This window comes from Chlorella variabilis, assembly GCF_000147415.1.
Source record: "Chlorella variabilis unplaced genomic scaffold CHLNCscaffold_11, whole genome shotgun sequence".
Taxonomy (NCBI): domain Eukaryota; kingdom Viridiplantae; phylum Chlorophyta; class Trebouxiophyceae; order Chlorellales; family Chlorellaceae; genus Chlorella; species Chlorella variabilis.
In genome coordinates, this window is record NW_005435077.1 from 628,594 (window position 1) to 650,916 (window position 22,323).

At 69.1% G+C, this 22,323-nt stretch overlaps 6 protein-coding genes across 6 annotated transcripts in view; 2 read left to right on the forward strand and 4 right to left on the reverse strand.

The window, feature by feature from the left end:
* CHLNCDRAFT_134344 (expressed protein) overlaps nt 1-2,652 on the reverse strand; it is a gene marked incomplete at both ends in the record, with an annotated part of 3,533 nt that extends 881 nt beyond the window's left edge. Inside the window, 6 exons of the mRNA XM_005847378.1 lie at nt 81-127; nt 309-479; nt 784-924; nt 1,126-1,211; nt 1,477-1,665; nt 1,902-2,652. Coding sequence (XP_005847440.1) covers nt 81-127; nt 309-479; nt 784-924; nt 1,126-1,211; nt 1,477-1,665; nt 1,902-2,652 — 1,385 coding nt within the window. The remainder of the gene's footprint in view (nt 1-80; nt 128-308; nt 480-783; nt 925-1,125; nt 1,212-1,476; nt 1,666-1,901) is intronic.
* A 1,020-nt stretch (nt 2,653-3,672) lies between these two features.
* On the reverse strand, nt 3,673-7,372 carry CHLNCDRAFT_134345 (hypothetical protein; the record flags this gene model as incomplete). Its single annotated transcript, XM_005847379.1, has 10 exons — nt 3,673-3,894; nt 4,204-4,418; nt 4,659-4,770; nt 5,004-5,205; nt 5,415-5,512; nt 5,687-5,761; nt 5,999-6,113; nt 6,280-6,398; nt 6,749-6,830; nt 7,014-7,372. The coding sequence occupies 10 exons, from the start codon at nt 7,370-7,372 to the stop codon at nt 3,673-3,675; spliced, it is 1,599 nt and encodes a 532-aa protein (XP_005847441.1).
* A 1,765-nt stretch (nt 7,373-9,137) lies between these two features.
* CHLNCDRAFT_134346 (hypothetical protein) lies at nt 9,138-13,797 on the forward strand (the record flags this gene model as incomplete). Its single annotated transcript, XM_005847224.1, has 16 exons — nt 9,138-9,472; nt 9,629-9,736; nt 9,929-10,077; nt 10,221-10,311; nt 10,484-10,564; nt 10,692-10,803; nt 10,983-11,050; nt 11,176-11,334; nt 11,474-11,537; nt 11,701-11,789; nt 11,980-12,096; nt 12,270-12,591; nt 12,796-12,993; nt 13,191-13,289; nt 13,508-13,638; nt 13,773-13,797. The coding sequence occupies 16 exons, from the start codon at nt 9,138-9,140 to the stop codon at nt 13,795-13,797; spliced, it is 2,148 nt and encodes a 715-aa protein (XP_005847286.1).
* Nucleotides 13,798-14,241: 444 nt separating this feature from the next.
* On the reverse strand, nt 14,242-16,167 carry CHLNCDRAFT_134347 (hypothetical protein; the record flags this gene model as incomplete). The annotated part of the gene is made up of 5 exons (XM_005847380.1): nt 14,242-14,389; nt 14,504-14,603; nt 14,739-14,853; nt 14,988-15,634; nt 15,795-16,167. 5 exons carry the CDS (start codon nt 16,165-16,167, stop codon nt 14,242-14,244), a joined length of 1,383 nt encoding a protein of 460 aa, XP_005847442.1.
* A 528-nt stretch (nt 16,168-16,695) lies between these two features.
* Nucleotides 16,696-17,639, forward strand: CHLNCDRAFT_134348 (hypothetical protein; the record flags this gene model as incomplete). The annotated part of the gene is made up of 3 exons (XM_005847225.1): nt 16,696-16,700; nt 16,848-17,314; nt 17,449-17,639. The coding sequence occupies 3 exons, from the start codon at nt 16,696-16,698 to the stop codon at nt 17,637-17,639; spliced, it is 663 nt and encodes a 220-aa protein (XP_005847287.1).
* A 489-nt stretch (nt 17,640-18,128) lies between these two features.
* CHLNCDRAFT_134349 (hypothetical protein) overlaps nt 18,129-22,323 on the reverse strand; it is a gene marked incomplete at both ends in the record, with an annotated part of 8,309 nt that continues 4,114 nt past the window's right edge. Inside the window, 11 exons of the mRNA XM_005847381.1 lie at nt 18,129-18,294; nt 18,521-18,634; nt 18,851-18,984; nt 19,168-19,311; nt 19,509-19,607; nt 19,787-19,852; nt 20,051-20,573; nt 20,811-20,947; nt 21,199-21,451; nt 21,678-21,796; nt 22,025-22,168. Of these exons, the coding sequence (XP_005847443.1) occupies nt 18,129-18,294; nt 18,521-18,634; nt 18,851-18,984; nt 19,168-19,311; nt 19,509-19,607; nt 19,787-19,852; nt 20,051-20,573; nt 20,811-20,947; nt 21,199-21,451; nt 21,678-21,796; nt 22,025-22,168 (1,899 nt within the window). The remainder of the gene's footprint in view (nt 18,295-18,520; nt 18,635-18,850; nt 18,985-19,167; nt 19,312-19,508; nt 19,608-19,786; nt 19,853-20,050; nt 20,574-20,810; nt 20,948-21,198; nt 21,452-21,677; nt 21,797-22,024; nt 22,169-22,323) is intronic.

The following is a 22,323-nucleotide window of genomic DNA, read 5'->3' on the forward strand; positions in this document are numbered from 1 at the left end:
GGTGGCGCGAGGCGCCCGGCGCGGCCAGCTGGCGCACCAGGTGCGACAGCCCGTCCTGGAAGGGCAGGTGGTGGGCCCACAGGTGGCGCTGCAGCAGAATGATGGCGCGCTCCGCGTGCGCCAGCGCCTGCAGCAGGGAGGGCGGGGGCGGGGGGGCCAAGCCGAGGCAGCTCGGGTCAGGCTGGGGTCGGGCTGGGCGAGGCCGGCGGTCGCAGAAGAAGAAGGAGAGGAAGGAGAATGACAAGCGTGGGTGAGTTTGGGGGAGATGCGCCGACAGGCTGGCACATTGCGCACAGGGCGGCCGCCACCATGCCCAGCCCCACGCTCCCCACCACGGCCATCACCACATGTGTGAACAGGCGCCGCACCTCCTTTGGCCGCTTGAGGGCGGAGAAGGCTGCGGAGATGTTGAGGTGGGTGCTGCTGCTGTTCTGCACGGGGCCCCCCAGCTCCTCCAGGGCCAGCGCCTTTTGCAGGTACTGCAGGCGGGCGGTACCGGGTGGCAGGCAGGCAGGCAGTGGCAGTAATTGGGTGGCAGGCAGGCGGGCAGTGTCGGGAGGCAGGCAGGCGGCGGCGAGCGGGGTGGTGGGGGGCGATGAGGCCAGCGCGGCGCCCCCGGCCAGCAGCGTGCGCCTGCAGGCGTGCAGGCAGGGCTGCCCAGCGGCCCACAGCAGCAGCAGCAGCAGTCAGCAGGCGCCGCAGGCCCAGGAGCGAGCCCTCCTGGACGGGCTCCTCGCCCCCAACGATCGCCACCCGCCGCTCACCACCGCCAGCGCACCGCACCTGCAGCGCCAGCTGCGCCATGTTGCGCCGCTTGAACAGGCAGCCCAGGTTGTTGTAAGTGATGGCCTGCATGCGCTGCCGCCGGTGCGCCTGGCCACCCCACATGCCGTCGTTCTCCACAATCGCCTCCGCCTTGCTCAGCTGCAAGCAGGGCAGGGCACGCGGCAGGGGTGGGGGCGCGGCGGGAGGCCATGCCTGCCAGCTCAGCAACGCAAAATGCCTTCCCCACAAGGGGACGGCGTTGGCCGCGAGCTGCGCGGGAGCTGCGCGGCACGAGGTGCGGTGCGCATGGATGCTGGGGGGTGGGGGTGCCAGGCGGGCGCCACCTCAGCGTTGCCTCACCAGTCCCAGCGCCTCCTCGTGCTTGCGCCGCTCCATCATCTTCAGGCCCAGGTTGTTGTACAGCTTGGCCATCTGCTGGCTGTAGGCTGCGGCAGGGAGGCGAACGCAGGGGCAGGGGCACGGAAGCAGCCGGGGATCAGGCGGGCAGCGGCGGCGGCAGCGGTGGCACAGCAGCGGCAGCAGGGTGGCACAGTAGTGGCCCGGCACCGTCGCAGCAGGCACGGCGGCGGCGGCGGCGGCGACGGCAGCGCCGCATCCAGCCAGCCTCTCGGCAGCGGCTCCGCTCCGCTGAGCCGATCCGGCAGCGTGACTGGGCAGCGGCGCAGCTGCCACCCTTCTGCAGGCGGGCACCTGTGGGGTCTCCCGCATCGGGCGACAGGCCCAGCCGCTCCGCCAGCTGGTCGTCCAGGCCGCCGCCGCCGCCCAGGCTGGCGCGTGCCGAGGCGGGGCTGGAGCCGTGCAGGGCCTCCCCCTCCAGCGCCTCCAGCGCCCGGCTCAGCTCCGAGATGTCGTCAGGCAGGTCCTCCTCGCTGAGGGCGTCTGCGGGGTTGCAGGGGAGGGAAGCGGGGCAGCGGAAGAGCGGCGGAGCGGATGGGATGCGCGGTAGGGCAGGGGAAGGTGGAGGGGTGCATGAGCAGTGGGGTGCAGGCGCGGTGGGGCAGGGCGCCAGGGAGCTGAGCTGCCCGCTGCAGGTAGGGGGCCACGGCGGAGCGGCACGCAGTCCGGCCCCCGCGGCAGCAGCACCGGCGGCGGCACCAGCGGCGGCGGCGGCGCACCCGACACCACCGAAACGCAGTCCTCCGCCCCCTCTGCATCCTCTGTGAGGTACATCATGGTGGCCAGGGCATCGGCAATACCCTCGGCCGCCGCAGCGGCCGCCGCTGCCGCCGAGCCCGCGTCGGCCGCCGCGCCGCCGTCCCCGGCGTGCGCCCCCGGCCCGGCCTCCTCATCCGTGCTGGCGTCGCCAGATGTGGGGGCGGAATCGTGCCAGGGGTGTTGCCCCTCGTGCTGCAGCTCGGCGCCGCCGCCTGGCTCCCCATGGTGATGCTGGTGCTGCTCGGAGCCTGCTCCAGCCTCGCCGCCGCCTCCCCGCTCCTCCCCGTCGACGCAATGCTCCTGGCCGTCGTGCAGCGACCCATCCAGCTCCAGCGGCCCCGCCACCAGCTCATAATCCACCGCCAGCTCGCCGCCAGACTCGTCCAGAGGGTGCGCCGAGTGGTGGTGGTAGGCGTGGGGCGTGGGGGAGTGGGGGCGCGAGCGCGGGCGTGGCGGCAGCCCGGTTGCCACCGGTGCCGACGATGGCGGGGCCACTGCGTAGGTGCCGCCAGCCTGCTGCTCCGCATGCGCGGCCTGGTCAGTGACGGCAGCTTGCCCAGCACGAAGCAGAGCTGCAGCAGCGGCTGCTGAAGCTGGGGCCGCCGCCGCCGCCGCCACGCAGTGCGCCTCGGCGTCGGCGGCCGCCCCCTCCTCGTGCAGCTTGCTGGAGCTGCCCAGCCGCTTCTTCAGCCCCTTGAAGGCCTTCAACATCCTGCTCCTTCCCTGTCCGGCCTGCTGCTAGGCCGCGTGTTGGCAACTCGTCTCCTGCCCGGCTCAGCATGCGCCCGGGCGGTTCACATGTGAGCGGCGGTTGCTGGGCCAGTGCAGAGGGCGAAAGTGCACAGGACAGAATGCAGAGCGGTGGATCTCACTCCAACTCGCCGACATCTGTCCGCCTTTCCAGGGCGCAAACACAATGCCCGCGCTCTTTGCAACCGATCCCGAGCTGATAACCATCAGATTGGGCAGTGCAACAGGCGGTGCAGGCGTTTGCAACTCTTGAATGGCTACATGCCTCTCAACCTCCTCTGACAGCAGAGCAAGCAGCATAGTGTGCTTGCGTGTTGTGGCATTCCCCAGGGAGCAGCAGGCACAGGACATGTACCCCTGCTGTTGGTGGTTCGCTAACCGCCCGCCGGCGCAGCCAATCGGCGGCGCACCCGCTCGACTTGCCTAGATTTGCTTACAGGTGGTAGGGTACAGAGGGAGGAGACAATAGGTGGGTGCGCAATGGGCGCGGGTGGAGGATGGGCAGCGCTTCTATTTTTCGGCGTTCAATGTGTCGGCAAAATTCGAGCGGTGCATCGTTAGTGTGCATGAATCGGGGGCGGCTAAGCTAGCAGTGCGGTGCACACAGGGAGGAGAAATGGGGCAGCAAGGACAAGAGCAGCTGTTCAGAGGGGCACATCACTCAATGCCGAAATCAGAGCCGGTGGAGGAAAGGCGCACCACAGGCCCCCGCAATGTTGCAGCAGGGCGGCATAGGGTGGGGCGCATCGATGCCGGCTTCTCCACTGGACATCGAACCATGGCAGCACGGGGATAAATAGGAAAGCGCCCCGCCCGCCACGCCGCGGCGGTTGGCAGCCACGGGCCGGGCCGAGCGGGGCGCCAATATAATCTGCGGAAGACAATGCGTCAGTTCATTCGCTGGCTGCCGCTCGCGGCGCCGGGTGCCCGTCGCCCCGGTACGACGCCGCAGCGGGGCGCCGTTGTCGGCACACGCGCGCCTCATGTGGTGCTGGTCTTGTAGTGGGGCGTGGGGTTCTCGTCCTCGTCCTCGCCCTTGAGCTTGGCCGCGAACTCCTCTGCCGTGCGGTCGTATGTGTCCAGGCGCAGCGGGTAGTGGCTGACCATGATGGCCATCAGCGTCACCTTGTGCCCCGCCTGCTTCACGGCGCCCGGCGCCTTGAGCACCTTGACCTTGATGCGGCAGCTCTCGTGCTGCGTCACCTGCGGGCCCAGGCGCGCGGAGGAGGAAGCAGCAAGGGTCAGGCCTGTACTGCTTGCAGCTGCGGTGCGCCTCCAGCCCACGCGCGCCCCGCGCCGTGCCACCAACAGCCGCGGCACCTCAACCCAGCGTTGATTCCGGGGTGCAATGGGTTGCCGCAAGCGGCAGTTCCCAGCACATCCGGCTGGCAGCGCAGCGAGGGCAGCGGCAGTGTTGCAGCCTCTTGACCACCAACGGCGCAGGCTTGGCCTCTGCCTCCCCGCTGCATATGCACCTCCCGCTGCAGCCAGCGCCGGGCGGCGCGGCCCCACCTTGAACTGGTGGATCTGCATCAGCGTGGCCTGCTGCTCCCAGGTGCCGTCCAGCACCGTCTTGTCGCACTCGCACCCCGACACGCACACCACCTGCGCGGTGCCCATGCCCTCATACGACTTGAGGTACGACAGGTACACAGAGGCCCAGTTGCCAAACTGGGCGGGGGCGTTGGCGTCCGGCCGCGAGTCAAACTCCAGGATCAGCCAGGCGCCTGCGTGGGATCGTAGCGGGCGGGTGGGTGGGCATGAGCCTGGTATGCTCGCAAGCGCGCATATATGAGCCGGTGGGTGGTTTGATAGGTTGAGGTCCAGCGGGCCGCAGCCGCGGCAGCCATCGCCCGGGCGTGCAGCCCAGCAGCGCAGCCCAGCGCACCACATGCACAAAGCGCCGCGGCAGCAGCATCTGGAGTGTCAGAGGCTTCTCATGTGGCAAGGGCCAGGCGGCGCCTCACCTGGCTTCTCAGCCGTCCAGCCCCACTTCTGTCCCACAAACGTCTCCTCCTGCGGCCGCTCCGGCTTGTACTTGAAGCCCGCCTGCTCCACCACAACGCCCTCAAACTCCTCCTGCAGTGGCGGCACAGGAAGGAGAGAGGCAGCAAGCAGCGGCATCAGCACCGCCGCACGGAACCTGCTCTGGGGACGCAGCGCGGCCGACGTGCGCGACGCCCCGGCAAAGCGCAGCAAGCCGGCAGGCCAGCACCGGCAGGGGTGCAGGGCCACAGCCCCAGAGGCAGCGCCGCCGCAAACGGTAGCAGGGCCAGGGCGCAAGCAGGCCAGCGCCGGCCGCTGCCACGGACCTGCATGGCGCAGAGGGTGGTGGGCGCGTCCGCGTTGCCGGGCACCATGGGCGGCGGCAGCTCCCGCAGCTCCACGTTGTTGCGCGGCTCGGCCCAGCCTGCGGGCTGGCACCCTGCCAGCTGCTCCTCGTCCACTGCTTTGGCCACCACCGAGCCCAGCAGCTCCGCAATGACTTGGTGGCCAAAGTCGTTGGGGTGGGACCTGCACCAAGGAAAGCACGGTGCCCGGACAGCGCCACAGTTGGACCACGCAGCAGCGCGCCCAAACAATCCAGCAGCTGCGCGTGCCCTCCAGCCTTCCTCCCCAGTGGCCGAGCCGTGCCCGCTGCCGCCCCCTCCCCTCTCGCCCGCCAGCCGCTGCTGCCGGCCCTCGCCAGGCGCCCCGCTGCTCAGCCGCTGCTCCAGCCTCACCTGTCGTAGTAGAAGAAGTCTGGCTTCTCCTGCGGCCCCGCCACGGGAATGGGGTCGCCGCCCATCGACGTCTGCCCGCTGTTCCAGATCTTGTCGGCCTGCGGGGAAGGCGGCAGCGCCGGGAGCAGGCCAGGGTGAGCAAGACGTGTGCGTGGCGCCGTCCTGGCCCGCCGCGGCTGGCCTGGTGTGGCCGCAGATGCCTGCGCCGCCTGGCGGCATGGCCCCATACCACCATCAGCCACCGAACAAGCAACAGCCGCAGCCCCGCCCACCCGGAACCCGGCGATCTTCTTTTGCATCAGGGGCCAGATGGCGGAGCGCAGGGAGATGGACGGCACATCGTAGTACTGCAGTGGTGTGGTGGGAGGGGGGTGGGCGGCAACAGGAATGAGATACGGGTGGGATGCAGCGAGACAGAAGGAGTGACAGGGGCTGGACACGTCAGCTCGCCAGGGACCGCTGGCCGAAGCATGGCGGCACAGCACAGCGCAGCACAGCATGGCACAGCACAGCATGGCACAGCACAGCATGGCACAGCACAGCATGACACAGCACAGCGCGAGCGGCGGCATGCGGGCCCGCACGTGCGACATGACCGTCAGCTGCTCCTCGGCCTGCGGGAAGTAGAAGAGGCCCTCGCCCACGCCGTCGCCCTCTGAGCGCCACCACGCGTAGTGGTGCAGCTGGATCACGGCGGGTCTGCACACAGAGGTGGGGCACCCACAGGGGGAGGGAGGGACGAGAGGGGGGCCAGGGAGGGGCCGGGGCGGCGAGGGGCTGCCACTGCTGAAATCCTTCCGGCATTGGGCAACCAGGAGTGCCTCCGGCACAGTCCGCCACCAGTTCCCCGCCGTCGCCCACCCACCTGCCCGGCAGCTTGAGCAGCTTGCGGATGAGCTGCTCGTATCCCTGGCGCTGCCGGCCGGTGAACGGCTCCACCGGGTGCTCGTTGATTGTGAGCTCAATCACCACCAAGTCCGCATCCTGCACGCCAGGCACACACCACACGCCACACACATGTAAGTGCAGGGACAGGGAGTGGTGGAAGGCTGGACAGGCACACAGCCGCGGTTTTGAGTTGGGGCGCCCGTTCGGCAGCAGCAGTGCAAGGCAGTGGGGCAGGCGCCACAGCAAGTGGCAGGGTCACGGCGGGCGGCGGGCTTTGGCAGTGGTGGGCCAGCGGCGCCGCAAGCATCCCGCTGCGCATCCATGCACGCGCGGCGCATGCATGCACGCAGGCCGACCCAGCGGCAGCAGTGCACCCGGCCGGTGTGCGTGATGCTCTCCGGGCCTGGGCCCCAGCCCGCCAGCCCGCCAGCCCGCCCGCCGCTCACCGGCTCCACCATCTTCTCCACGCAGGCCGTGAAGATGCCCGAGCTGGTGGCCCCCACACCCTTGTTCACAAACGTGTGGCCGCTGCAAGCGGAGCGTAATCGAGCGTGAGCGGCAGCAGTCAGACAGCCACACCCTACAGGCGATGCCGCGACACCCGGCTGCAGGGCCGCCATGCCCGAGAGCCGCGCACACACGCACGCCTCGCTTGCATGCCATGCCACGCACGGCGAGCACACGCGGCGGCTGCGCGGCGCGGCGCCGCACCTGTGCGGGAAGGTGGCATTGATGAACTCGGAGAGGCGGTAGGGGTAGGCTGCCTTGGTGGAGCTGGCGCCCTGGCCCTTGGTCACGCTGCCGCCCAGGGTGAACAGCTTGATGGGCTCGCCCGACAGCAGCTTGGCGGCCACCGCCTGCAGCCGCTTGCCGCTGCCGTAGTACGTCAGCCCACGCCGCACATCCTCTGCTGCCAGCATGGGGTCCCACGGCACAATCAGGCGGCGGTGCGCCTCGGGCACCGCCACCTTCGTGATGGCGGCGGGCAGCCCGGCCTCCGCGCCGCTCAACCGCTGCCCGTTGACAAACGCATCGGCTGCTGTGCCGTAAGACAGGTCCACACCCTGCATGGTTGGATGGTGCAAGGAGGAGAGGGTGAGCACCGCAGTGACGCGCTGGTGCTCCAGCTCTGCGCTGGATGTGCGGCTGTTAGTTCCACACCAAAACCCCGGCAGGCATGAGGGTGTGAAACGGCGGCAGGGGGCAACGTCTGCGCCCAGGGGCAAAGCGCCGAACGGCCGCTGAGCTCACCAGCGCGGCTGCTTCGGCATACTCTGCTAGCGCACGGCGTCCTGCGGGAACAGACACCACAACAACAGTTCCTGTGATCAGCGCTGGCCAGGGGGCTGCTTGCGGCACTGCTCCAGCCTGCCCACTGGAGCGGTAGCGGCAGGGGGCACCAAGGCGTGTGCGGGCGCCCTCCCTGCCGGCCACCTGCAAGCGTTCAGCCGCCGCGCATTGCCCAATTTCTCACCTCCATGCCTCTGGAAGTGTGCCAGGGGCCCGGTGGCGCCTAGGCCCACGAGAGTCACCGCCCAGACGGCTCCGCAGAGGAATGCGAGGGCCGCCACAGTCTGCACATGCCTACAACTGCTCAGCTGGCGGGCAGCCTCTGCCAAATCCTTTGACACCCTCATCGAGGGGCGCCGCGAGGGGCTTGGCGTGGGGGTCCGCTCCAATGGCGGCGACCTCACTGGAGTGCCCTGCATGGCGCTCTCCCGCCTGCCCACTGGTTGAACTAAGTGATCAGAATGCGAGACGATCACGATGCAAGTGAGGTTCACGCATGTATTGCAAGCAATGTCGGTGGCCGAGGTGCAGAGGGAGGGGGACGTGGATGCTTTCAGCGGCTCATTTGCGCTCCATCCACCCGACATATGGATGCACACGAGCCCGATAGGCCTGAAGGAGCGCGCTGCCAGGCCCCGGTTGGCAGGCTGGCTGGCGGCGCGGCGGCAGCAAACAAGGGGGAAGGCGCGGCTGGAGGAAGAGGGCAGCAGGGCCGCCTCCATGCCGCCATGTAATCGCACAGCCGCCGACCCCTTCTAATTGGCACTAGGGGCGTGGCTTGTGATAAGATCCACAGCAGGCGGCACGTTCCATTGCGCCATCACCCACCGCCGCATCACGTGCGTGCATGCGCCGCGCACCGTTTGATGATGACCCACATTCGTAGTGGCTGGTAGAAATGCCACTTCAAATGCAGGCCCAACCCTTACAGTGGGCAGTATTGCACTTCAACCATTTTGCCGGATGAATGCAGTTCCACCCCTTCTTGCCGCCGCTGCCCAGCTGCCCAGCCGCCCAGCCGCCGCCGCCTGGTGCGACACAAGCGGACTCGGCCGCAGCATCGCCATCCAGTTTCTGTGCCATCCAGTATCCGATGGGCGCACACAGGGCAAGGGGCAGCTTGCGCTAAGCCGAGAAGCCGCATGTCAAGCATGTGTCGCGGGCCTGATCGCGAGAGAGCAGATGCCAAATGACATCCATAGGACATTGCATGTAAGCGCAATCATCAAAGCAACTTTTGCCCCGATCGCACAAGTCCACAAGTTGGCGCCACCGTCAGCATGTACATGGCGTTCCGCATGCCAGCCCGATGCCTCCCCTCCTCATTTCAAAGCACTGCTGAGTCCTCATCCATTGGCTTGCGAGGCGCCCACAGCCCCACAACGCCCCCATCAGTCCCACTGGCCGCCGCTCTTCGACTTCCTGGCCTTCTCATTGCGCGCTGGGCCATAGCCAGAGCGCCCGGGGGTCTGGGCGGCGCGGGCAATAGGATCAGGGCCCCGGCAGCAGCGGAGCAGGGGCGGCTCCGGCAGCGGCGGCGGCAGTATGCAGGTGTGTCCGAGCAGCGTTGGCCTGTCTGCCAGCTGCTGTTCCGCACTTGCTGAGGCTGCCGGCCCCGATGCCCAGCAGGTTGAGGCGCTTTCCAGCGGGCTGGCGCCCTGCAGCGGCGACAAGCCGCGCCTGGTGAGGACCATCAGCGTCGTGGGGCCCGCCACGCCCGACGGCGGCGCCGCGGCCGCACCGCCGCCGCACCAGGCGCGGGAGGCTGGCGCTGCCGCGGCGCCGCATGGTGCGAGCGAGGAGGCAGCGGATGCGGGGGCGGCGCTGGTGAGCGACGATGAATTGCTGGTGGAGGAGCCGCGGGATCCTCGCGCCATGAGGTGAGCTGGCACCAGGCGTCCAAGGAAGAAGGAGAAGCCGTCTGATGGTCTAGGCACATCCAGCCCACTGGCGCACCCACCACACCCTTCGCCCCGCTGCGGTGCGCCCCCCCACGCCTCGCTGCCGCCCCTCCGCCGCCGCTGCCACCCCTGCAGCCTGCCCAGGCACATGGCGGCGCTGCAGCTGATGAAGGAGCGGCTGCACCGGGAGGCGGCCGCGATGTGGGACCAAATAATTCGAGACGACCCCGACAAAGCCGAGTGGTGGGTGCGCCGGTGGCCGCCCCTGGGCCCGCACTTTGCCGCCCAGCTGAGTTTCCTAGAGCCCAGCTGAGCCTCGCCCCCCAGCTGCTGCTGGGCCTGCGCTGCTGCGTGGCTTGGCGGCGCGGCTCTGCCGGCGCCTGCCTCGGCGGCCCGACCGGAGGGCGTGCCCTGCTGGGCGGGCTTGTGGTGCAGGTACCACAACCGAGGCGTGGCCCGCATGCAGCTGGGGCGTGAGCAGGAGGCGGTGCACGACCTCACGCTCTGCCTGGAGCTGCCAGACTGCCAGCCCTTCCACCGCTTCCAGTGCCTGCTGTTCCGCGGCCAGATCAAGCAGCACATTGGTGTGTGTGTTGTGTGTGTGTTGTGTGTGCACATGCCGCCGATGCCGCTGCAGTCTGCCTGTCTGTCGCCTCCTCCCTGGCTGGCCGGCCGTGCGTGTGCTTGCGTTGCCCCCATGGCCAGCTGCGCCCTTCGTCCCTGGCAGGCGACCTGGGCGGGGCGGATGAGGACTATAAGGCGGCGCAGGATGCAGCCACGGACGAGGCGAGGCGGCAGCTGGTGAAGGAGAGCCGCATGTGAGCGCACCGGCTATACGGAGAGCCTCGCCCATCGTTAGCGGGCGGCCGGTGCATGCAAGCGCCGCCTGTGGCTTGTTGCCTTGCTGCCGGTCCTTGGCTGGCTGCCTGGCGTGGGAACTGCTCGGTTGTGTTGCCTGCCTCTGATTGGTGGCTGCCACGCTTGGTACAGGCTTCTGCTCAAGGAGCGCGTCAGCCGGCGGCAGCAGAAGGAGGCCACGAAGAAAGCGCGGAGGCCGCCGGTGGTGCACAGGTATGTGCTTGGGCGCTTGCATGGTGGTCGGGGGAAGCGGTGCCAGTGGCGAGTGTGGCTGTGCGCCAGGGCTGTGTGGTTGGCCATCAAAGGATGCTCCACTGAGCTGAGCTCTGCGGTACTGCAGGTACGGTACCGCCGTCATCGAGGAGCTGGACCCCGAGGAGGGCAGCGAGGAGCACGGCGAGAGCGTGGCGCACGAGCGCGCGGCGGCGTGGCAGGAGGCGGCGCTCAAACTGGTGAGCGAGAGGGGCGGCCTACCTAGCTCCTGGCGCGGGCCAGGCGGCAGGCAGGCACACGGCGCAACGTGTGTGTGTGTGTGCGCACATGCGGGATCCGTTGGCGGTGGGGCGTGGCCCCTCCGGCGTGCCTGCCATGCCAGGCTGGTTGAGCGTGGGCTGGATCTTTCCATGTGCAGGCTGCCGAGGCGCGCGGGAGGGCTGGCCGCATTGCCAGGGAATTCGAGACGGAGCAGCAGCGCGTCAGGTGCGGTGACACACCACCCTACTGTGCATGAACGCTGTCCGTCCATGCAGGTATCCAATCCACCTCACTGATTGTGTTTTCTTGCTTTCCGATTGTTCGGTCCTCTGGCTGGCACTGCGGTGCAGGGAGGAGAACCAGGCGCGCCAGGATCGCAACGCGGTGAGGCAGGCGCGGCGGCGGCGGGCCGCGGAAGTGGCGGCGCAGCGCCGGCGCCGGCAGGAGGAGGAGGCGGACCGGCTGCAGAGGGAGGGGGATGTGGAAGGCGCGGAGAAGCTGTACGCCAGGTGGGCGAGCACAGCGGGCGCAGCGACTGCTCTGGGGCTTGTGCCGGTGTGTACCCCCCATTGGTTTGCAGCTGCCACATCTCCGCTGAAGCCCGGGGTGTCTCTGTGTGTGTGTGTGTGTGTGTGCGTGCGCCTGCAGGTACCTGTCGCAGCGGCCGGCCGACCTGCGGGCTTGGAGCAACTGGGCTGAGAACTGCTGCAAGGTGTGCGGGGCAAGGCTTGGTGGGGGGTGGGGGGCGTGCAGAGCATCGCCAGCGCCACCCAGGGCTTCAGCAGAGATGCGGGAGCTGCCTAAGCTGCCTGGCTGGCCGACAGCCTGCCCACCGTCTCTCGCCCTCCTGCCCCGCCGGCCCTGCCTGCCCGCAGGCGCAGCGCTGGCAGGCGGCGCTGGAGTGCTGCAGCCAAGGCCTGGCGGTCTCCACCCCCAGCCATGCAGTGCCACGCCACAAGCTGCTGTACAGGCGAGCCCGGGCTGCAGCGTGCAGGCGGGGCGAGCAGGCGGGGTGCCCGTGCCGCAACGCGTTCACACGGCTTGGCAGCGCAGCCAGCTCTAACCGCAGCTCTCCCCTCTCTGCACCCCGCGCACCTGCCCCTGCCACTTCCAACCCGCTGCTGCGCCGTCTGCTGCCTGGCGCGTGTGTGCAGGCGGGGCGTGGCATACCGCGGCATGGGGCGGCTGCAAGAGGCGCTGCGCAGCTTGGAGGAGGCGGATGCGGCTGCGGAGGCAGAGGGGGAGCACAAAGCCAAGCGCCTGCTGGCCAAGTGAGGGGATGCACGACCTGGGCTCGTGCCTGTGGCACACGGGCGGCAGCCTTGCACGCAGCACCTACTGTGTGCTTCCCAGCCTGCCAGCCAGAGTCAACAGCCGAGCCCGCTGCCTGCACCCTGCGGTGCCACCCAGCCGTGCCGCTCGCCGCCTGCTGCGCGCCCCGCAGGCACATCATGCAAGTGCTGGAGGCGATGGCGGCGCAGGGCACCCAGCCCGCCCCTCGGGACCCCGCTGCGCTGGGCATGCCGGGCGCCGCGCTGCCCGCCATGCCTGTCGTGCCGCCGCGGCCGCCACACGTGGTGCCAGAGGAGGCGGAGCTCGAGGTCCCTCCTGCCGCGGCGGCGCCGGCGGGCGAGCCTGCCTGCCACACGGCGGCGCCGGCGCCAGCGGAAGCCGCGGCAGCGGGGCCCGCAGAGGCCGCCGCGCAGGCGGCGGCGGCGGAGCGCGAGCAGGGCAACGCCTGCTTCAAGAGGCGGCAGTGGGAGCTGGTGGGCGTCTTGCGGCGGCTGGGCGCTGCCCGGCTCTTCTTCGCGCCGCTGTGGCATGCTTTGCTTTGCTGCAGGGGAGGTCCGGCACGTCAGCCCTGAGCAGCAGCTCACCCATCCCATCCACTTGCCTCCCTTTCTTTCTTCAAACCCCTCGGCGGCTTCGTCATCACCGTTTGCGTGTGGGCCCCCTTTCTGCTGCTGCAGGCCCTGCGCCACTACGAGCGCGCCTCCCAGCTGCACCCGGGCTGCAAGCTGGCACTGGCCAACCAGGCGGCGGCGCTGCTCAAGCTGCGGCGCTGGCGCGAGGCGGAGCATGCCGCATCGCAGGCGCGGCCCGCCGCCACTTCACCCTGCTCTGCCCTTGCCAGGCGCATGCGCTGCGAGGGGCTGGCGAGGGACTTCGTGTGGGGGCCTGCCAGCCGTGCAGCTATGCCAGGCAGCCCATCGCTGGCCGCCCATCCCAGGCAGCCCATCTATACGACGTCCCCCTCCTCTCATGCTGCGCATGCCGTGCCGTTTGCGCATGCCGTGCCATGTGTCCCACCACCCTACCTGTGCCCATGCCCTGTCCCACCACCCCATGCTGTGCCCCGATGCAGGCGCTGGCCTTAGACTCCAGCTTCACCAAGGCGCGCTACCGCCGCGCCCACGCCTACGCCGGGGACAACAACCTGCAGTTTGCCCTGCTGGACATGCAGGTGGGCCCCAGGGCGAGGAGGGGAGGGGTGGGAGAGGGAGGCCGCGGGGCGTGCTGCAGCCAGGGCAGCGGCAGCCTGCTGCAAGGCCTCGCCCGGAGCAGCAGTCAGCCTCTCTGCTGGAACAGCTGCCACACACGCTTATGCTGCGCGTGCCGCCCTCAGCCTTAGCAGCGTTGAACACTTTGGGGCGAGCGCCCTGCCGCCGCCCCCGTCCACAGATTGTGGCTGAGGCAGACCCGGGGGATGCAGCGGTGCAGCGGGAGCTGGCCGCCATGAGGACGGCGCTGCGTGAGGAGGGGCAGTCCAGCTTTGTGGGGGCGGATGTGGTCACCAGCAACCCCCTGTTCAGGTGCGGCGAGTGTGTCTGGTGTGTGGGTAGGAGTTGCTGGTTCAGGGGCAGGTTGTTGAAAACGGTGCCTCGCCCTGGCGCAGCTTGTTGTGACTGACAAGCTGCTTGCCCTGTCCCCTGTCCCGCTGCCGCAGCCCTACCAGCAGGGCTGGGAAGTGATTGCGCCTATGGCAGCAGCTAGCAACTGTACAGCCCAGTGCTAGCCTCTGCAGCTTCTAGTCGGCGCCTCAATGTGAGTTACTGAAAATGCTGTAAAGGCGAGGCGCTGAAGGCAATGCTATCTGGGTAGGCAAGCAAGGCAGGCAGCTGGTGTATCAGCAAGCAAGCTTAAGCACACAAAGATGCTGAGAAGGGTAGAGAAGCCTCTGGTTGTTTGGGCAGATGGTAGGATGGTACAAACGTGCGTAGGGCGTGAAAAGCAGGGCTAACAAAACAGGCAGGGCAAGGAGCAGCTTCCGACGGCGGCATGGGGCCAGGGGCAATGGGCGGGCATGCGTTGGGGCCAAGATAGTGAACGGGGTGGCTGATCGGAGCGGGTGCAGTGCTGGATCTGTGAAAAGTTGGGTGGGAGAGGCTGCGGCTGGCCAGCCCACACAGCCTACGCTAGCTGGCCACCATGCGGGCGGCCACCGCCAGGGCGCCGCCGGCCGCCGCCACCCCGCGCCGGCCGCACTCTGGCAGGCGGCACAGGTACACGATCGGCACGGCAGAGGCCAGCGACAGCATCAGCGCCACAGCAAAGGCACCCCACCTGCAGTCAAGGACACACCGCAACGGGAACGCAAATCAGTCGACTGGGCAGGAGCAGCGGGATGGAAGGATGGGGCAGGGGGTGCCTGAGGGGCTTGCTGGCTGGCAGGCGCACCAGAGGTCGGCGCAGGTGTCGTCAGGCAGGCGCAGCTGGGCGCACAGGGCCTCTGCCGCCGCAGTGAGCCCAAAGTTGAAGAGGAACGGCGCCAGCATGCCTGCACCAGCGACACGCGGCAACAACAAGGTGATCAGTAGCGCGGCAGGGCTTGGGCCGCGCCGCGCCCAGGAACAACACATGCATGGTTTGCACGTGCCGGCGCCTCGGCGAGGGTTCTCAGCCGCCGGCTTACCCAGGACAAGGGGGCAGGCGATGCACCACCAGAGCGGGACCTGGGAGGCCATGAGCAGGGTGACGGAGGCGGCGCCCGCCCTGGCAAAGATGGCCGCCAGCGCAGGCAGGGAGGCCTGCAGCAGGCGCAGGTGCGGCAGAGCGGGTCAGCACGGCGCCGCACGCTGGCCAGCCAGTCCCATAGCCAACATAAGGTGGCCGTGCAGAAGGCAGCCCCACACATCATCGCAGCAGCACAGCTCCTCCTCACCTTGCCCTTCTTCAGCAGGCCGCTCGCCTCTGCAGCCTGCTCCGCCAGCGTCTCCACAAACGCGCCCAGCAGCGTGCCCAGCCCGCCGTCCCCGCTGGCGGCCTCCCCTGCTGATGCCTCTGCTGTCCCTTCTGCCGCTTCCTCTGCCTCTGCTACTGCTGCATCGTCTGCTGCTGCTGCTTCCGGGCCTGCCGCCGCTTCTGCCTCCTGGTCCTCTATCCCTGCTGCTGCCTCCTTGCTCTTCTGGCCAGCGACGGCGCCTGCTGCCCCGGATCCTGCTGATCCTGCTCCCCCTGCCGCCGCCATCTGCCCAGCCAGCCAGGCATCCAGCATGAGCCGACCGCTGCTGGCCTCCCACACAGCGCAGGGGCCGGCGCCGGCGCCGCAAGCTGGCAGCGCCGCGATTTCCAGCTGGAACGGGAACAGGCGGCGGCCGATGGCCTTCTCCAGCACGCCCGCCGCCGCGTTCAGCGCTGCCGCGGCGGGGGACAGCACGGGCGTCAGGCTGGCCGCTGCGGGGTCTATAGAGAAGAAAGGGGTGCCCTTGCCGCGCCGCTGCAGGCTGCCGTTGCCGGGGACAATCAGCAGGAAACTGCCGGCGTAGCTCAGGGAGCTCTTCAGCACGGCGTCCACGCTGGCGGCGGCATCTGCGGGTGAGCAGGCGGCGGCAGCAGCGGTGTGGTGGGTTCGTGGCAGCTCACACGGTGTCGTGGCAGCTCACACGCGCGTCCTCCCCTGCCCTGCTGCAGAGCCGGGTGCAAGGCAAGGCCTGCTGTGGCAGCCAATCCTGCAGCAGGCCCCACTCACCAAAGCGAGCAAACTTGACGCCGCTGCGCCAGCCCACGCGGCGCATCGCGTCCGACGCCACCCCCCCCAGCGCGGTCGCGGTGGCGGGCAGCAGCCCCGGCGCCGCCGCGGCCGCCTGCGCCTGCGCCGCCGCCTGCGCTGCTGGCAGGGCCGCGGCCTCCGAGAGCATCTGCTGCACGTGGGCGTGCTGGTGGCGGCGGTCCAGGAAAGATGAGAAGGCGCTGCAATCCACCTGCCTAGTGGCATGCACCGTCCAGTCTGAGATGAGCATGATGATGGCCGTCACCAGCGCCGCCGCAAAGGCCAGGACCGGCACGCTGAGGCCGGCGCCGGCGGGCGTGCCGTGGCGGTGGTGGTGGTCGCCGCGCTGCATCGCGGCGCTGGGGCCTTGGGGCCGCTAGAGGGGCGCTGCAAGGCCTGCAGGGGCGCCGGGGAAGATGGCCTGGCATTGGAAAACATTGTCGTAAAAGGATGCTGCGATTCCAACCTCTGCAGGCGGGGCCGCAGGCGCTGGCCGCACGGTCCGCCGCCAGCCGCCGCCACCCGCCGGTCTGCTGGCCATCCTGCTTCCCGGCTTCCCCCGCCGTCCCTGCCAGCGCAGATGCCGCCCGTGCGGGCTTACCTTGCTGGCCGCTGCAGCCGAAGCCCAACGGGGGGAGCCAAGGTGCTGACCCGTAGCCTGGCCGTCTCCGGCGCTCCTTGGCTGCGTGCAGAAGCCCTCAGAGGGCTGCATTTCCTGTCTGCGCGCCGTTGCCCCCAGATCACCTCATAGAGGAGCACAGCACAGCAGGGCGCTACATATGAATAGGGATGCCCGCCATTGGTTTGAACCTCAAGCGCATTGTCGTAACAACAGCTATTCCAATCGCCAGCTGCCCTGGAGGTGCCTCAAGAGCTTGCCATGCAGTCGCACCTCGCTCGGGCTGCACGCCGCCTTTCTGGCACAAAGTGAGTTGGTTTAACATTCTAAAAAAGCGGCAATGCGCCTCAGGCTCCTGCAGAGGTGTGGCGGCCTCGAACCATCTTCCCGCCTGCTCCCCTTGCTACCTGCAGAGGCCTCAGTGACGCGCTGGTTGATGCCGGCGCGGCCAGCAGCAGCGGCAGGCAGCTGAGCCAACTGGGCCAGCGGCAGCCGTGGGCGGCCGCGGCGGTGCGGCCCGCGACCGCCTCCGCCTCCGACACCCCAGGCGCTGCAGCCCCTGGCACCTTCGAGGTAGCGCCCGGACGCAGGCTGGAGCCGCGCCTGGAGGAGGCCTCGCAGTCCAGCACCAGCAGCCGCAGCACGACCGGCGCAGAGGCCGAGGCGGCGGCGGCGGCGCTGCATGCGCGGCCGCCACCCGGCCACACCGACTTCCAGCAGCGCCAGCTCGTGATGCTGTTCACATGCACTAAGTGCAACACCAGGGCTGCCAAGGCGTTCAGCAAGCAGAGCTATGAGCAGGGGGTGGTCATCGTGGAGTGCCCCGGCTGCCACAACAAGCACCTCATCGCAGACAACCTGGGCTGGTTTGGGCAGAAAGGTGAGGGGTTGGTGTCGCGCCAGGGGGCACAGGCTGGCTGCAGGGACCTGACGTGCCGTCATCATTTAATGCCATTCCTCTCCCTGGTGGTGCTGATGCTGACTAGCCCCAGCCACCGCCCCTACCTGCCTCAGGCACTGTGGAGGAGTTTGCGGCAGCACGCGGCAGCACCGTGGTGCACAGGACAGCCGACGGCACGGTGGAGCTGAGCCCGGAAGATCTGCTGGGGCCATCCCTGGCGGCGGCAGCAGCAGCAGCGGAGGCAGGCGGCAGCGGCACGCAAGCGGCGGCAGCAGACGCTGCGGGCACAGGAGGGACGTCTTGAGGCGGCGGCTGGGTGGACTGCCTGCGGTGCACCGCCATTCGGATGACGTTTGAGACTGCATTCCCCTTCTTGGCACCTGACCATTACATCTGACTTTATATATTTGAAAAAAATGCAAAAGGGCGCGCACAGAGCTGACGGCAGCACCGAAAGGGCGGGCAGGTTCATTTTTTGCGCTGCGTTTTGTTGAAAAATAGGACAGAAAGCAGGGCACTCTTTGAGGCATCGTTATCGTTTGGGGTGAGTGGTGGCAAGCCTAAGCAGCAGTGGCCGGCGCGAGCGCCGCGCCCGCCGCAAGCCAAATCACAGTGCACAGAAAGACGAGGTGGGGTATAGGGGCAGGGGGGTACACATAACCCACAAATAATGAGAGCAAGCCGCTGGGGTGACACGAGGGGCGGGCCGCAGGCCCTGCGTACTAGCTAGCATGGGGTTGGGCTGGGGGTGGCTGGGCCGCAGCCCCACCGCAGCCCTCCTTCGCCTCTTCCATCACTTCTTCTCCTCCTCCTCCGCGGGCGGCGGCGTGGGCGGCGCGGCGCCGTTCGTGCCCTTGGCCATGTTGATGAGGCGCTCCTGGCGCAGCTGGATGTGCTCCTCCATCTGGTGGTGCAGCTTGCCGGCGGCCTCGGGGTCCTTGCGGGTCAGCACCATGAACCTGCGGGGCAGGTGGGCACGGGTGTGCAACGTGGTGCACGACTCGGTCGCGGGTGTGTGGGTGTATGTTTGTTGTGGGAGCAGACATGCGGGCAATTGAGCATGCTCCCGCCAGCTGCCACCCGCACCCCCACAGCCAGGGGAGTTGAGCGTGCATGTGTCACTCTAGCACTCTAGGCCCAGGCCCACGCGCCCCTCCCCTCCTCCACCCCCACCCCACCCCCCACCTGTTCTCCCTCTTCAGGAAGTCCTCCAGCGCCCCCTTGATCTTCTTGGAGTCAAGCGTCAGCTTGCCGTCGGCCTCGGTGGCGCCCGGCTTGTAGCGGTACAGCGGCCAGTAGCTGCGGGGACGAGGGCGGGGGGGGTGGGGTAGGGCACCGGGGAGGGTTGAGGGAGCGTGAGCGGCAGCTCCTCGCAGCCGCAGCACGAGGCAGCGGCCGTGCAGGGCCACTGGAACTAGCTCGCATTCAGCCAGGCAGGCAGCCGGGGGCGCGGCCCTCCCCCGAGCCCCTCCCTGGCCCCTCCCCGGGGCAGGCAGCGCAGGCAGCCCTGCTCACCCGCTGTCCACCGCCATCTTGGCGTCGGTCTGGCTCTCAGACATGGATGAGATACCGTGCATGGCGCAGGGGGCGTAGGCGATGACCAGGCTGGGCCCCTTGTGCGCCTCGGCCTCGCTCATCGCCTTGACCACCTGCGGGGCGGGCGGCGCGGCCGCGGGCAGGAGGCGCGGGGTCGGGGGCCCTGGCAGTGGAGCTGTGATCTGGTGTTATGCTGGTGTGTGCCCGCTGCAAGGCTGACGTGCTGCACTGCATGAGCATCCGCCCTCCTCAGCTTCCACCCAGCCCTCCACAGCTTCCACGCAGCCCTGCCCCACCTGGTTGTAGTTGGCCTCGAGCGAGATGGAAGCCACATACACGTCTGGGTACCCCTGCATCGTCATCAGCCCCAGCTCCTTCTTGGGCCGGTTCTTGCCCGCCGCCGCAAACTTGAGCACAGAGCCCAGCGGGGACGACTTGCTCTGCGGGGGGATGGGTGGCCGGCTGGGTGGCTGGGAGGAAGGGTGCGCTCGCCAGCGCACAGGGCAGAGGCCTGCGCGGCTGCGTGCATTTGGGGCTGGCACGCCACCAGCACCCCCCTGCGCTGCTCCTGCCCCTCCCCACCGCCACGCACCCCACCCCGCCGTCCCACGCGGCAGCCCCACCCGTGCCCGCCCACCTTCTGCCCCCCCGTGTTGGAGTACTCCTCGGTATCCAGTACCAACACATTCACATCCTCGCCCGTGGACATCACATGGTCCAGCCCGGCATACCCAATCTGCAGGGCAGGCAGGGATGGAGCATGCAGTCGGGGGCGGGGCTTGTGCCAGCCGGCAGCAGCAGCACCTGCACGCGGCGGCAGCAGCAGCTGCGAGGGCGCAGGTGGGAGCAGGCTGGTTGAGCACGGTGGGGTGGTGAAGCCCCTCGAGGGCTGTGGCTGGCCAGCGGGAGGCTCACGTCGTACGCCCAGCCGTCGCCGCCCACAATCCACACGCTGGGCTTGTCCAGCAGGTCGGTGTTGTTCTGCAGGGGCAGCGGGGCAGGGCAGAGCGGTGCGCAGTGGGAACAGAGCAGAGGCGTGGGCAGGCAACCAGGGCGGCCCAGGGTGCACAGAGCTTGCAGGCAGGTGCCCAGCACTCAGCGCCTGGGTCCACTCCAGCTTGCTGTGTTACTGTGTGTGCAGTACAGCCAGGTGCCCCCAGTACGGCCAGCACTGCCCACCTGGATGTAAGCCAGCGCGCCACGAGCCGCCTCGCTGACCACCGCGCCGTTGCCGTTGCCATTGCCGTTGGCGGCGGGCAGCGCCGCTGCGACCGCCGCGGCCGCGGTCCCTGCCAGCGCGCCGTTGTCCTTAATGGGCAGCCACTCTGCGAGCGCCGCGCGCAGCTCCGGCGTGCCTGCGCCCTCGCCCACCACCACCTTGGCGGCGGCCTCCAGCGCAGCGCGCCGCTGCTTCACGCCCATGGCGATGCCAAACCCAAACTGGGCGTTGTCCTCAAACAGGGAGTTGGCCCAGGCGGGGCCGCGGCCCTTGAAGTCTGTGGTGTAGGGGTTGGCGGGGGCGGAGCCTCCCCAGATGGAGCTGCAGCCCGTGGCATTGGCGATGAGCATGCGCGTGCCAAACAGCTGCGTCAGCAGCTTGACGTACGGCGTCTCGCCGCACCCCTCGCACGCCCCGCTGAACTCCATGAGCGGCGGCTGGAACTGGCTGCCCCGCACCGTGTCCTTGGCAAACAGCTCGCCCCTGTGGGGAGGGGCAGGGCAGGGCAGGGCAGGGCGACACGGCAGGTGAGGGAAAGGCAGGTGGGGGCGCGGGAAAAGGCGCAGGCAGCGCAGCAGGCCGACAGCGGCGGCCTCGCCCAGGCAGCCAGGCAGCTGCCCAGCAGGCCGCGCCACAGGCATGGCACGCAGCCGCGCAGCGCGGCGCCCTGTGCCGCCGCAGCAGCAGCCGCGGTCCACCACACCACACGCGCGCGCGCACCTGACGGGCAGCTGCTTGAAGAAGTCCCAGTTGGTGGTCTCCGCCTCCAGCATCTGTGCGGTGGGCGTGGAGGTCAGGGCGTAGTCTGGGCAGGCGTGCACGCACAGCTCGCAGCCGGTGCAGTCGGTGGGGGAGACCTGCGGGGGCAGGCAGGGGCAGGCAGGCAGGCCAGCAGGCAGGCCAGCAGGCAGGCAGGGTGAGCGGCTTGGGCAGCAGGGGCTGGCACCAAGGAGGGGCCTGGCAGCAGGCAGGCCGAGGGGTACAGGCCCGCGAGGCGGGGCATGGCGCAAGCGCGCTGCCGCTGCGGGCCGTTTGCAACCCCGCGCTGCACAGCACACCACGGGAAACAAGCGCCGCTAGAACAGGAAGGCAGCCCCGGCAGGCGCACCTGGATGCGGTACTGGAAGCCCTTGAGCGCGGGGCCGCCGCCCTTGATCGGCACGGTGGCAAAGCCGGCGGGCGCGCCCGCCAGCTCCTCGGGGGTGGCCAGCGCGGGGCGCACGGCGGCGTGGGGGCAGATGAAGGAGCAGATGTTGCACTGGGTGCAGTTGGCGGAGTTCCAGGCGGGCACCACCTGAGCGATGCTGCGCTTCTCCACCGCGGTGGTACCGGGCGGGAAGAAGCCGCCAGGGGTGAACACGCTGCGGGGAGGGCGGGCGGGGAGGGGAGGAGGCAGGGGCGGGAGGGGAGCGCAGGGAGTGAGGGGCCGGGAGACGCCGAGCCTTGGGTAGCGGCTGGGTGCCACAGCGCGCCCGCAGCGCTGCCTTTGCATGCAAAGTCAAACCAGGCCAGGGAGCTGCACACACATGCCCGCCAGCACCATGCCAGCCCCCCAAGCAATCTGCGCTACCCCTGTGGCCCGCAGACCTGACGGGCAGCTTGTCCCCCTCCATGGCCAGCATGGGCATCACCACATTGTTCAGGAACTCGGCCGCGGTGCGGGAGCCCGTAGAGGCGGCGGCGTGCTCAGCCGCGCCCAGCCGCTCCTGCAGGGGGCGGTCAGGCACACAGCAGGGCCAGGCCAGCCGGGTGAGACCTTGGTGTGCCCGCCTGCGGCAGGCACGCCGACCCCCCCCCCCACACCCCACACCCCACCCCAGCACTGCAGCACTCCCTCTCTGCCAGGCCAGGCAGCAGCCACACCATTCAGTACTGTGACCCCTCTCACAGCAGGCCAGGCACGGCAGGCCAGGCGCCCTCCCCGCCCCGCTCACCACGCCCTTGCCAAAGTCTGCGGGGATGTCGATGGCCACCAGGTGCTCCAGCGCCTTGTCCACCGCCGCGTAGTTCATGTTCACAATCTTGTCGCCCTTCTTGCCGTACGCCTTCTTGATCGACTCCTTGAGCAGCGGGATGGCCTGCGGGGGGCGCAGGGGTGGCAGGGGCAGGGACGCGTGGAGGCAGGCGTTACATTGGTTCAAGGGAGTGTGGGGCTGGAGTCTGCATTGGGATCGGCGCTTCCAGCGGCGCTGTGCTGCTGCTCATCCCCAACCCTTCCCCAGCCGCAGTGGGA